The 14,178-nt window shown below is 39.0% G+C and overlaps 1 protein-coding gene and 1 non-coding gene across 2 annotated transcripts in view; both read right to left on the reverse strand.

The window, feature by feature from the left end:
* The window catches only part of MAGT1 (magnesium transporter 1), a 62,197-nt gene that overhangs the window by 12,852 nt on the left and 35,167 nt on the right, over positions 1 to 14,178 (reverse strand). The window contains exons 4-7 of the mRNA XM_075538224.1: positions 10,913 to 11,053; positions 10,310 to 10,450; positions 9,459 to 9,548; positions 8,774 to 8,837 (exon numbers count right to left, since the gene is read on the reverse strand). Of these exons, the coding sequence (XP_075394339.1) occupies positions 8,774 to 8,837; positions 9,459 to 9,548; positions 10,310 to 10,450; positions 10,913 to 11,053 (436 nt within the window). The remainder of the gene's footprint in view (positions 1 to 8,773; positions 8,838 to 9,458; positions 9,549 to 10,309; positions 10,451 to 10,912; positions 11,054 to 14,178) is intronic.
* LOC142435281 (U7 small nuclear RNA) lies at positions 2,228 to 2,285 on the reverse strand. The gene has a single exon (XR_012781370.1). It is a non-coding gene; the product is annotated as a U7 small nuclear RNA (small nuclear RNA).

Below are 14,178 nucleotides of genomic sequence, written 5' to 3' on the forward strand. Positions count from 1 at the left end.
ATGTTGATCATTGTGATCGGCTCCCCTTTTCTCCCCCTACCTTCTCTTTACACCCCTGGTATTGCTACTCTCATTATTGGTCATGAGGAGTTTATCTGTCCTGGAGTCCCTGTGTTGTGAGCTCTTATCTGTTCCAGAGTACATGCTCTGGTCTAGCCAGATTTGTAAGGTAGAATTGGGGTCATGATAGTGGGGGAGGAAACATTAAAGAACTAGAGGAAAGTTGTATGTTTCATCAGTGCTATACTATAACCTGACTGGCTCGTCTTTTCCTTGTGACCCTTCTGTGAGGGGAGGAGTATGATTTTTATTTGCCTTTGGCTCCCTTTAGAGACGTCCCTGTTAATTTATGATACAGCGTCTTTTTGATAAGTTCCCTGGAACATAAGGATCTTCTGTTAATATTGTAATTGATCAGTTCCAGGTACTAATTTTTAAAACACTGTTGAGAGAGGGATATTGGACCAGTGTAGGTTATTGGAGAGATGAGTATAGGAGATCAAAATGATAAACCTGGCTTGAACAGTTAAAACCTTGTCACTTGATCTCCCCCTCTGACACACATTGGGCCTGATCTGGTTTTCAATATTTTCTGTGTGTGTGTGTGGAGTGTCTTTTCATATTGGGGTTTATCTGACGTATTTTTCTTAAGAAATCATTTTATTGGAGGCTTATACAACTCATATCACAATCCATACATCAATTGAATCAGGCATATTTGTACATATGTACATGTTGCCCTCATTCTCTTCTAACATTTACTTTCTATTGAGCACTCGGTACCAGCTCTTTCTTCTTAGTTCCCCCCCACTCTCATAACACCCCGGTAGATTGTACATTGTTATTATTTTCATCTCACACCAAGTGCTGTCTCCTTTCCCCCATATTTTCTGTTGTTCTTCCCCTGTAGACGGGTTTGTGGTTATGTGTCGATCATTGTGATCGGTTACCCCTTTCTCCTTTCCTCTCCCCTGCTTCCCCCTACCCTTATGGCATTACCATTCCTACTCCTGGATTCTGTGTGTTGTGATATCTGAGGTATTCTGACATTATGGGTAGACCTCTTGAACTTTTGTTATGTGTTTTCATGTTTTTCAGTATCAGAAACCCAAGATTGATGAACTTATAGAGATTGCAAGTAGAATAAAGGTTTGGTGGTGGTGGGGATTACTATGGGGGAGGGGAGGGATAAGGGTTCTGGGGGGAGTTACAGTGGGGGAAGGGAGGGATAAAGTGGAGCTGATATCAAGGAGCTCAAGAAGGAAGATGTTCAGAAACTGATGTTAGCAATTGTACAATACTGACGTGACTGAACTATGGAATGATATATCTGTATTTGATTCCAATAAAATGACTTTGAAAAAAAGGATATTGTTTCCATTTCCTTGTGGTAAGAGTTCACAGAGAAAATTAAGTTCCCATTTAACAATATCTATACATATCGTTCAATGACATTGGTTCCATTTTCTACACTGGGTCAATGTTCTCATTACTTCCATTCTAGTTCCATTTCCATTAATGTAACTTCTCCGTATTGGCCATTTTGAATCAGAAAATCTAATGGTTTAATTTGCCAGGAATGACAGATATAAGAAGAATATTGTTGCATTCACCACTAAAAAGGGCATTTCAAGATTTATCTTGAAATACAATACTGTCTGTGAAAGGATAATATCTACTCACATATAAGGAAATCCAGTCACTATAACTATTATTCACATTTATGCATCAATCATTAAAGCTAGCGATGAAGAAATTGAAGAATTTAAACAATGTATTCAGTCTGAAATTGAACAAAAATGCAATCAACATTCATGGATAATTATTGCCTATTGGAATGCAAAAGTTGGAAACAAAAAAGAAGGAACAGTAGTTGGAAAACATAGACTTGCTAACAGAAATGAAACTGGAGATTACATGATAGAATTTTGCATGACCAATGACTTCTTCACAAATACCTTTTTTATTAACACAAAGGGAGGCTTATTTATGTGGACTAGTCCAGATGGAATACACAGAAATAAAATGGACAGCATCTATCAATATGAAGAGACAATGGAGAAGCTCAAGATCAGCAGTTAAAACCAGGCCAGGGAACAACTGTGAAATAGACCATCAATTGCTCACATGTGAGTTCAGGTTAAAGTTGAAAAAAATGAAAATAAGTCCAGGAGAGACAAAGTACAACCCTGAGTCTATTCTACTTAAGTCTTTTTTTTTTGGGGGGGGGGGTCCGGGAAAACCAGAAAACCTGCTAGACAAATTGTAAAAGAGCTGTAACACTTTCTACTTAAGTTTAAAGAATATCTCAAAAACAGATTTAATGCACTGAACACCAATTACCTAATATGCTGTATGAATACATCAAGAACATTGCATATCAAGAAAGCAAAGACCATTAAAAAGACAGAGAAAAAGAAAGCAGTAAAGTGGATGTCAGAGAGACGCTGAAACTTGCTTTTAAGTGTTTAATAGCTATGGAAGAAATGATGAAGTCAAAGAGCTGAACAGACATTTTCGAGAAGACAAAATGAAAACTTTTTTTTCAATGTTTAAGTCTTTATACGCTTCTCCATTTTTACGTGCAACTGAAAAATGATAGGCTAGGGATAGAACATTGCGAACTGTGTACTGATGGAATCTATCACTCATTAAATAATCATAAGCTAATGAACACTAAATTTACTTATCAAGGAAATGCTACCTAGAAGACGGCAAAAACAAAGTAAGACAGAAGTTTGCCCTTCACTCCCACTCATGATGTTTTCTTTTCTGCTCCAAAGTTTACTATGTTCACTGTTTCTCCTCCTTCTGGTCTTCCTTTGGTTCCCCATTGTCAGAACTTCCAGAGCCTTCTTGCTCAGATGCCATCTTCTTGTATGTCATTTCAAAGACACCTGCTGAAGAGAGGATGCTGCCTGCCTTGTGGTTTGTGCCGTTTCCCGGTCTTTTGGAGACAGGAACTGCCTCATTTAGGAAATCTCGGCTTTTAGCTTGTTGTACTCATTAGCATGCAATTGGTCTTTGAATTCTTCTATTTTAATTTATTTCTGTGTCATGAATGATTCCTTCTGCCCTAGTAATTGCTTCAAATCATTTAGTCTTTTGTCAGTCTTCCTCAAAATACTTCTCTGGACTTTTAATCATATTTTCAACATCATCTTTAATTAATCTACCAGAAGATTGGGTCATGATCTTTTGCTCATGTCCTCTGCTCTTATCTTTTGCAGAAATATGTACAATCCCATTGACATCAATGTCAAATATAACTTCAATCTGAGGGACTATGCGAGGAACTGGGGAATTCCAATCAAAGTGAACTGTCCAAGAAATCTGTTACCTCCAGTCACCTCTCTCACTCTGGCCCTTTAATCTCCATCTGAGCCTGCCTAAGTAGCTGTAGACAACACATGGCTCTTTTTGGTTTGAATATAGTGTTCCTGTTAATAAGTTTGGTAGATACCTCCAAGAGTCTCAAGATCCAGAGACAGGGGATTCACATCTAGTAGCAGCACATCTGTGACATCACCAGCCAACACAGCACCCTGAGTGGCAGGTCCAATGGCCTCTTCAGGATTAACAGCTTTACTTTGGGCTTGGCCAAAATGATTCTGTGTGGTTTGTTGAATCCTGGGCGTCCTCCTCATGCCACCAACAAGAAACACTTCCATATCGCTCTTGCTGACTTCTGCATCTTGCATGGTCTTTTGGCATGGTGTGATAGTCTTCCTGATTAGGTCGGTGACAATTCCCTCAAGTTGAGCCTGAATTAGCTTCCTGTTCAAATGCTTGGGTCCAGAAGTATCCATTGTCAAATATGGCAACTTGATGTCATTCTGTGTAGATGAGGGCAGCTCACGCTTAACCCTCCTGGCAGCATCTCACACTCTGAAGGACCATGTTGTCTTTGGTGATATCAATTCCTGTCTCTTGAATTCCTTTACAATGTGTTGTAGGAAGGCCTGGTCAAAGTCTTTTCCACCTAAGAAAGTTTCTCCACTGGCAGATTTTACCTCACATCCTCCTTTCTGAATTTCCAAGATAGAGATGTCCAAAGTTCTAGCACCAAAATTATACACAGTAATGATTTTCTCTTCTGACTTTAATCTAGACTGTCTAGCTGTAGGCAGCTGTGGGTTCATTAATTGTCCAAAGTACATTTAATACAGATATTTGGCCAACATCCTTAGTGGACTGTCTCTGAGAGTCACTTTATGAAGCTGGGACTATGATCGCAGGATTCTTGGCTCCATGCCCCAAGTAACGTTCTGCAGTTCCTTTATCTTCATCAACCCAAATGCTCCAATCAGACTTGGAGAACAGGTTTCTCCACGGGCTTCAACCCAGACATCACCACTGGAGGCAAAGACAATTTTGAAGGGAAGATTTTTAATATCTTTCTGTACTTCTGAGTCATCCTATCAGCAAGCAATGAGATGCTTGGTGGGATAGAATGTGTTGTTTGAGTTGGTGATAGCTTGACACTTGGCGGGCCTGCCACTCTCTGCTGTGAAGGACACGACTGAAGGTGTGGTTCTGGCCCCATCAGCATTTTCTTTGCTTGTTTATCTTCCATAATGACCACGCGAGAGTTGGTGGTACCCAAATCAATACCAACAACTGCTACCCTGATGGTTTCTGATGCATAGTTCTGCTCTGAACCAGTTCTCCAAACTGCGTGACTAAGGCCTTTCTAGTTACACGGGGGGCGGGTGACCGGAAAGGCCTGGAAGGGTATGGTTCCGACCAGATGAGTGACCTAGAATGGCTGGCACTTATCATGGTGGCTGGATCATGGGATTAGGGGGCAGTAAACAGGCACTTGGACAGCCTGGAGCTGCACGGTGTAGCAGTTCTGGAATCTTTCCAAAGTGAAATATTGTAAAAAAAAGCATGCAGAGACCTAGACTTAGAAAACCATGGGAGACATTGGTCAGTGTAAGACATAAAAAAAAAACAATTTATAAATTATCAAGGGTTCATGAGGGAAGGATGGGAGGGAAAAATGAGGAGCTGATACCAAGGGCTTAAGTAGAAAGAGAATGTTTTGAAAATGATGATGGCAACATATGTACAAATGTGCTTGACACAATGCATGGATGTGATAAGAGCCGTACAAACCTCCAATAAAATGATTTTAAAAAGAAAGAAACACAAACCGGGAGAACACGCTAAGCATATCTTAAACTGAAAGAACTCAAGAAAAAATTTAAGCCCTGAGTTATAATATTGAAAGATTCTATGAGCAAAATATTGAACAATGTAGGAAGCATCCAAAGAAAATGGAAAGGCTACACAGGATTCCCTGTACAAAAGAACGAGTTGACACTCAACCACTTCAAGAGGTAGCACATAAGCAAGAATCAATGGTACTGAAGGAAGAAGTTCAACCTGCATTGAAAACATTAGCCAAAAACAAGGCTCCAGGAATTGCTGGGATATCACTTGAAATGTTTCCACAAGCCAATGAAGCACTGGAAGCACTCACTCCTCTATGCCAAGAAACAGGTAGACAGCTACTTGGCGAACTGACTGGAAGAGATTCGTATTTGTGCCCACTCCAAAGAAAGGTAACAAGCTACAATGCACAAATTATAGAACAATATCATTGGTATCACATGCAAGAAAAAATTTGATGCATATCTCCCAAAAACATCAGGCTAGATTCAAAAGAGGATGTGGGAAAGTGCTGGAGGGTAAGAATGTTACTTTGAGGATTAGGGTACACTCGACCTAAGCTTTGGTATTTTCATGTGCATATGAAGGTAGAACATTGAATAAGGAAGACCAACTAAGAAATGATGCATCTGAATTGTGATGCTGGTGAAGAATATTGAAAAGTACCACAGACTGCCAAAAGAACAAACAGTTGTTTTGGAAGAAGCCAAAATGCTCGGCAAGGTTAGGGACTTCATTGCATGTACTTTGGACACGTTGTCAAGAGAGACAAGTTCCTGGAGAACATTGCACTTGGTGGAATGGAAGAGCAGTGAAAAAAAGGAAGGCCTCCGACAAGATGGATTACTGGGTTACAACATAAGACCAATTGTGAGGATGACGTAGAACCAGGCGGGGTGTCACTCTGTTGTACGTAAGGCCACAATGAGTTGGAAGCATCTAACAACAAAACGGAATATTTTCTAAATTTTATTTAATGAATATATACTGCTGTTATCAGTTTCCTAAACGAATTTACGTAACAATTGCAATCACTTTCAAAATTCTTGGCTTATTTGAATTAGTACAATCCATTTTCAATATAATAGAATCAGATATCCCAATCACCTAGTTGATGAGGTCAGAAAGCAGAGCAAATCAATTCACCCCAAGCTATTAGCTGGTACTACAATCGTTTCCAATACAATAGGGGGCTTCAAATAGTTTGTAGACAAATTCCATTATCTTTTGATTGAATTTTTCCATGACTTTTGGAAGCCTCCCTCTTAACTGCACAGTGTGAAAACACCTGGCAAAAAGCATTGCAGCCTTTGTTCTCAGTTCTTTCTAAGCTATGTCAGCACCTAATGCTGGCTGATCAAACCAAGAGCTAGCACCTGGGGATCCAATGCTGACACATTGGATGTAATCCACAAATTACATTAAGTCCCACAAAGTATGTAATCTATCATGGCCATGTAAGGGAGCTGATAAGAATTCTGAATCCACAGGCTCAGGGGAAATTTCTGATTTGGGACCATGCACGGGAGAGAGTAGCCCATCCCTCTTTGGGACATGGCATCTCTATGCTAAACCCTCCTTCAAACCTTACCCTCTGTGTCCCTTGATTTGTATCGTTTTTGGTTGTAATAAAGCTGAAGCCACAAGAGTATATTCTCTGCGAGACTGTGAAACTTTCACAGAGGCAGTGAGAGCCAGCATGTGTTGGAGTCTGAAAGTGTCCTTCTGAGTGATGAGGGTCTGGTTACATGGGTGGCTGGTCTGAAAGATGACACCCATGCCCCTTATGTGCTGAGTGGCAGCTATGGGTCAGAAAGAATATGTGTTGCATGAACAGCTGGCAACAAGAATGGTGCAGTGGGAATAGTGGGAAAGTGAGGGCTGGACTGGGTTCCTGAATTTGGTAAGGAAGCTATCCCCCTGGCTTAGTGCAATAGCAATAGCAATAGCAATGTGAAGCTTCTATTTCTTGACATTTCTTCTATTTTGGTCTGTACATCCTGAAGGCAGTGTTTCCATCTTTCTAATGTTTCCTCAAAGAATTCTGTACTCGTCTATGTACAGCAGGTCAAAATAGGCTACACATTTTGTTTCATTTGAACCCTTTCCGGTTTGGGGGTGAAGGGGAAGTAAGCCCAAAGGGGAAAGATTATGGCTATAAGGTAGATGAGGCGAAGCTATCTGACAAAATTCTTATAAGACAGCTCTTGTTACCCTCAGGGAATAAGCAGGTGCATTAAAAAAAATTCTTTAGTGCGATTTTCCTGGCCTTTTCTTTCTTTTTCTTTTTTTGTTTTTCCTGGCCTTTTTCTTTACTAACAACACACTTTTCATTTTTCTTGCAAGTAAGTCTGCTGGTTATTGTCCTGCATCCTTCAAGAAAATCTATGAAGTATACTCTCTTTGGAATTCTGTAAAACAATCACCAGAACCGTCTGATCTGAACCCTTGTTCCCTTGAATTTAACTGGCTAAAAAGATCCCAGCAGAAGTCACTGATTTGATTGGACCTTGTTTTTGCAGGCACTGTAAGAAGACTCATGACAACTGAATGACAGAGAGAACTTGTCTGCAGCCACTCCCTGGTTGCAAAGACATGTTTAAACATGTTTTGAAGAAACCTGTACATATTTGAACTGGTACTCTAGAAGCGATGTTTTTTCTTATCCTAGTATATTCAGGTAGGTAAACTATGATCAGCAATACTATGAAATTTAGACTCTTACCTATCTGATGTCACTCTAATTGATCCTGGCAGCTTACAGAAAGAGCAAGATGTGAGAAAGTAAACAGTAGCTTGGTTTATGAAAGTAAAAAGCTGCGCTGCCATGGAAAAGGATAGAGTAACACACATATCAGGGGCCCTTAAAAGTTGATGGGAAGTCTCATTATCTTTTAATTCCATTTCCCACAAACTTCTTTTGAAGCCCCCTGGTATGAAGCCAGCTGTAACTGTAAAATGTTACAATGAGCCACATTTTTTTTAGTAGCTACTGCTTTTATACTCACTGAGTAACACTGTTTTCTCCAATCAAAAGACTGTTTGAAATTATGCCACTAGGAATATGAGATATTCCATTCTTGCCTAGAGCAGTGAATTCACTTAGAAACAAGTATAACTGCAATTTACAACCAAGGAACAGTTTCAGAAGACTAAATATTTATCTTGACTTTGTGGTTTCCAAAGAAAAGAAACCCCAGCTCCAATGTAGAGTCCAGACCTAATATTGATCCCTTTATACTCAGCCAAGCTTTGCATTTTGGTCTATGTAAACATTACTTCATTTAGGCTTTACCTAAACTCCACCCTTGCTCAAATTCCTCTACCTATCTCTTCCTTTACACCACAACTCCTGCAAATTCCTTTATGTGCACTCTCCCTTAGAACAATACACCTGACTTTACCAGATGGCAGGGTTATTCCTGGTGGCCTTTACTGATTGCACTAAGACAGATGACACAATAAAATGATTTCCAAAGGTTATTATGACCTGCCTTAAGAAGACAGGAACTCCAAACAAATACTTTACCGAGAATACTAGAATGTGAGAAAAAAGACAAATTATAATGCAACCCAAGGATTATAAAGAGGATACTAAACAGAAGAACAATATGTGTTTCAGCTACAAACTGGGCTTGGCTGCTTCCATGGATATAATTCTGGGAGGAAAAAAAAGACAAAATGGAATCTTTAAGTAAAATGGAATATTTCAATATATAAAATTTTGGCATTCTAACACTAAAATGAGCTATTTTAAAATCTATACAACTACTAATTCACCTGATGCATGCAACATGTTTTAGGTCTCTGGTTTTCATCAGTAAATAATTTTAGTTAGTATAAAAGCTATTTGTGTATTATTTAATTTTCACTATAGCTATACTATGTATACCAACACAGTAACTGAAAACAACTATTTAAGTGTACAAGAGCATGACGTATATAACGTAGACTCCGTAGAAGACATGGACCACGTCTAATACCTAGCACAGTATCTGCAAGAGTAGTGGATGCTCAAGTACTTAATTATTCTAGTAGATGAATGCTGACTTTCATTCTTAGCCAGCTTAGTCAAAAGGACTCACCAAAGGGGATCAGAAACTTCCCATTTTTAAGAGCACACCATGGTGTTTCCAGCAATTGAAGTTTGTTAACAACTGAAAGATTAAAAAGTCAAAGACACATCTAATTCCTCTCTCGGCTGGCACTTTACTCAAAGGGTAACGATAATTACAGTTACCCTCAGTCTATACTAGGAGGAAACCCCGGCCTTTCCTTACCACGTGTCCAGTGTGTGGATTTTTATGAGCATATGGTGGTCCTCTTATATGATTCCACATTTGACCAGATGTCATAGCAAGCACGAAACACTAGGAAACAAAAATAATAAAATATTCATATAACACAGTTACTTTAGACGTTACTGCCTGGTAGATTACTTGGTATGAAAAATATATTTGTTCTGGGAATATATGATGAAGAAAATTATTGTTTTTAATTAGAAGACCATTTTATTGGGGCCGCTTGGAGCTCTTAAAACAATCCATACATCAATTGTATCAAGCATATTTATACATATGTTGCCATCATTATTTTCTAAACATTTACTTTCTATTGAGCCTTGGTATCAGCTCCTCTTTTTTGGTCCTTGCCCCCCTGAAAGTTATTATTTTTTCCCGGAAAATTATTTTAAGATAAGTTATGCTTTTCTTTTTTCTGTATTTTTAGGGCCGCCTTTTTTAAGGCGTATGTTTTCCCACAAGGATCACAATTCAATACTATTTACTTCAGAAAGAAAACATTACTTTAAAATTATCAAAAAGGTAACACAAATTTTAAAATTGAACACTGAAAAGACATTTTAGAAGAATATTTTCAAAAGAACTACAGGTTTCCAGGGAGCTGACAGCCATGAAATGTAGACAGAACAAGATGGTATAAATCAGTTCTTCTCAGTTCTAGCCACTGTAATGACATAATAAGGAGAATAAGCTGACTTCATGGCAGAAAATGAAAATATATACCGTAAACTCCATTCCCTCAGGTAATGCAACTTGTCATATAAATGAAAACCTATGAGCAAATACAACATTAAGGGTTTAACTAAATTCTTCTTCCGAAATTCACTCACCAAAGCTGCAAAAGCCCATCCAGTTTTGTTAAAGAGAAATTCCATATTGCTTCTTCGCAGATACACAAGTCCACCAATAACAGCCAAAAGCAATCCCAACATTAGGGGACCAGCATAATTTGGGGGTCGAATTACTCTGATCTAAGTATTAAGAAGAGAAAAACTTTTAAAAATATAAAATGTATCCATTAATTATATGGGCCAAAATAATTTGAAATGAAAGCAGTGTAACTTGGTACAGTTAATTTGAGGAAAAATTGTATATTTCAATCCCATCTTAATAAAAAAAGTTTGTATTTTATTCTAAAATGGAATGTAATGGGTGTAATATTCAGCCACAACATATAAATCATGTGACTTTTTAGATTAGGAAGGCTTTGTCAAGTTCAACTAGATAATCAATGGGCTTAAAAAGGTGATTTTAGTGCTACATCCAATAGGGTAATGCTGCAGGATGTCTCATTCTTTCATCAGGATAATTCTGTTAAATGCTTCTTGTGTAGGGATAGCCAAATTATTACCACCACAGGGAAATGAGGACAATATTAGGCCCTCCAAAAGGTATATTGGCAAAATACCTCTTAACAAAATAAGGAGACTTACATTGACATCAGTTCTGTCAGCTATCCACCGGGCAATCTGCTCAGCTGAAAAACCCCGCACCTGCAACTCATATGTATCACCTCGTTTGGGTTTCCCTTTTGCAGGAAAGTTGATGAAAGTGGGAGCTGAATTCATGTTTAGCTGAATAAAGAACAGTTCATGAAAATGTAAATTATCTAAAGAATAATCCGAACTGCAAACACGATTTGGCATTTTGGCATTTCACAGATGAAGTAGAACAGGTTAAGTGACTTGCCTCAGTGGCAGGAGTCCTGGTGCCGTGGTAGTCCCACACTGCGCTGCAAACTGCAAGGCCCGCAGCTTGAAAGCGCCAGTTAGCTACTCTTCAGGAGACACAGGAGGTTTCTACTTTCTCATGGGCTCTTTCAGTTCTCCTATTTGTGGAGTTCTTAAGATTAAGTATGCGGGAGAAAGGTGAGACTTTCTAGTCCCCCAAAGAGTTAGATACATAGAAATCCACAGGGGCTATAAATCAAAGTCTACTCGATGGCAGAGTTTGAGGTGGAGTTCAAACCCACTGTACCTGTGATCGGTACCACTACCTTTATTGCCTAAATATTAGCTCCTAGCTAAGAGACCTGCATTTTAATCCGTGTCCCCAATGTGGAAATATTTTCAGATGTTCAGAGATTACATAAAAGGATAAGTTTATAAGAATTTTTCATGTAATTAACACACACTCCAAATTGAGAACATCCTCCATCTAGGGCAGTGGTTCTCAACCTTCTTAATGACGTGACCCTTTCATACAGTTCCTCATGTTGTGGTGACCCCCACAACCATAAAGTTATTTTCGTAGTTACTTCATAAACTGTAATTTTGCTACTGTTATGAACTGGGTGACCCCTGTGAATGGGTCGTTTGACCTCTCCACCAAAGGGGTCGCGGCCCATAGGTTGAGAACCACTGATCTAGGGGACTATGAGGATGATACTGCTCTAAAATCATAGCAAAAGCCAACACAAAATGGCAGCCCTATGTAGAAAGCATCAATTTAAAAGGATTTATAAGTGTTTTCTGATAGACATCACATTTCTCTATCCATCACGACACCCATGGTATGCTTCAGTGACAAGCAGTGGGCTGAGATATTTTCTTAAGATACAATTACTCTTTATATAAAACTCTTTCTTGTACACCAGAGTGTCTATGAATTTGTTTCTCGAGTCAACCCAGACTAACACAATCTTTGTAAAATTTCAAAAAATGCATTATAGACTTATAGAAACCAATCTTATTCCATTCTGGTAGTCATTTCCAGACTGTAGCCATATATATGTTTATGCACCAAGGAAAAAACATGTAAAATTGCTTTGAGTCTTTTTAAAAATGTGAATTGCATATTACCTATATTAGTTTGCACTTTGCTTTCTAACATTCAACCATGTTTGAGAGATCTATTTAGTAGATGCAGATCAACCTCACTCTCATAATTTAAGAAGTTATGCTATTGGTAGACTTTGAACGGTTTCTCTCCTCTTTTTTTCAATTAACAATGCTCCAAAGAGCAGCCTTGTGACTACAACCTTCGATGTAAGACCGACAATATTAGTGAGAAGGGCACAGCACCAGGCAGTGCTTCACTCTGGTGTACACAGGATCAGAGCCAACTCGGCACCTGACAACATGCTGCAAGTCTAGCCATGAATATAGTAGCGCATATAGGAACAAAGTTATGGAAACTTCTTAGACATAACCAAATACCTTGAGAGAATGAGTTGCTAGGCTTGACAGTTCAGGATTAGAGTCTCAAGGGGCAGCAAAGTCAATAGGCAAAACATGTCCACAAAGTCAATGTTCTACACTCTACTTTGATGAGTTACAACTGGCGTCTTAAAACCTGTGAACTTTGAGATAAGTTGAAAGTATTGGTTTCTGCCTCTCTTGAGCAAAGAGAGATAAATATCAAAGACATAGGGAAACAGCCAGTCTAATGGACCACGAGAACCTCAGTTTCCCCCACTCTGAAATTAGCAGAACTAGATGGTGCCTAAAAGGGACATTAGAATGTCCTGGATAGAGTGGGAGAAAATGTGGAACAAAACTGAAAACCATAAAAGAGATCAGGCTTATGGAGTGAAATTGTTGGAACCCCGAGATTATGACCCTTAAGGTCTGTAATTGAACACATCCCTGTGGCTTAATTTTCAGCCAAACAATAGACAGGTCTATATGTGGAACAACTGCATCTCAAAATAAGCAGCCACTTGAGATCAAAAGGGCAATATTAGCCCAAGGAAAAGTTCAGAAAGAAGGAAGATGGGAAACAGGAAATACAAGAAGTGGGATAAGTGATGTTATATTTAAGGGATTGCAATCAATGACATGAAACAAAATGTGTATAAATTGTTGAATGTAAAACTGATTTGCTCTATACTCTTTCACCCAATTTATATATCTACATATAGCGAGAGATATCATAAACAATAAAGCAGGTAAGTATGGGATCTAAGTCATAGTAAAAGGATCTGTTTTTGAACCAGAAGTTTTTCCATTAAGACAAGAGGCAAGGGTACCCAATTCTGTTAAGTATTTCAAAGTAACCACAGAAGGGTGGTGTGGTAGTTACCTAATCTGGTGTCAATTTGAGGATTAAGAATGTAGAGGTGGAGTCTAAATCTGTCAATCCGGAGATAGCCAATGGGACCTCTGTGTAAGCATGACCTTCTCCTTAGAATTCTGGGAACTGCTGATTTTTCCTCTGTGGAGATGGGAGACACACCCTCTCTGCTCACTCTCTGGGAGACATTGCAGCTGACAAGACACATGGAACCACTGTAGTGCCCTGGGAGCTGGAGAAGTCACATGGGCCTATCCTGATATAACCAGACCGCTGAAGCCAGAGAAGCTACATAAAGACCCCTGCCAGCGCTGAGATGCTTACAATGCCACTGGATCCAACAACTTTCTACCCACTGGCCTGTGATCATCCTACATTTGGTGTCATTGCACGTGTTTCGTGAGTCTGAAGAGGACTTTATAGATTGGTATCGGACATATGGACTATTATCGGATTTATGGGCTTGGACTGGGCTAGGTTGGGATGCTTTCTTAAAGTACCCTTTATATAAAACTCTCTCTATACACATGAGTTTCTATGGATTTGTTTTCATAGTCTACCCATACTAACACAGGTGGCATAATTGTAGGAGTCATGCTGTGATTTCAAAAACTACTAGATAGCTAGATATTACCCAATTTTCATATTCCAGTACACCATCATTAATTACTACATTTCATGGTTA

Source organism: Tenrec ecaudatus, chromosome X, assembly GCF_050624435.1.
Source record: "Tenrec ecaudatus isolate mTenEca1 chromosome X, mTenEca1.hap1, whole genome shotgun sequence".
Classification (NCBI taxonomy): Eukaryota; Metazoa; Chordata; class Mammalia; order Afrosoricida; family Tenrecidae; genus Tenrec; species Tenrec ecaudatus.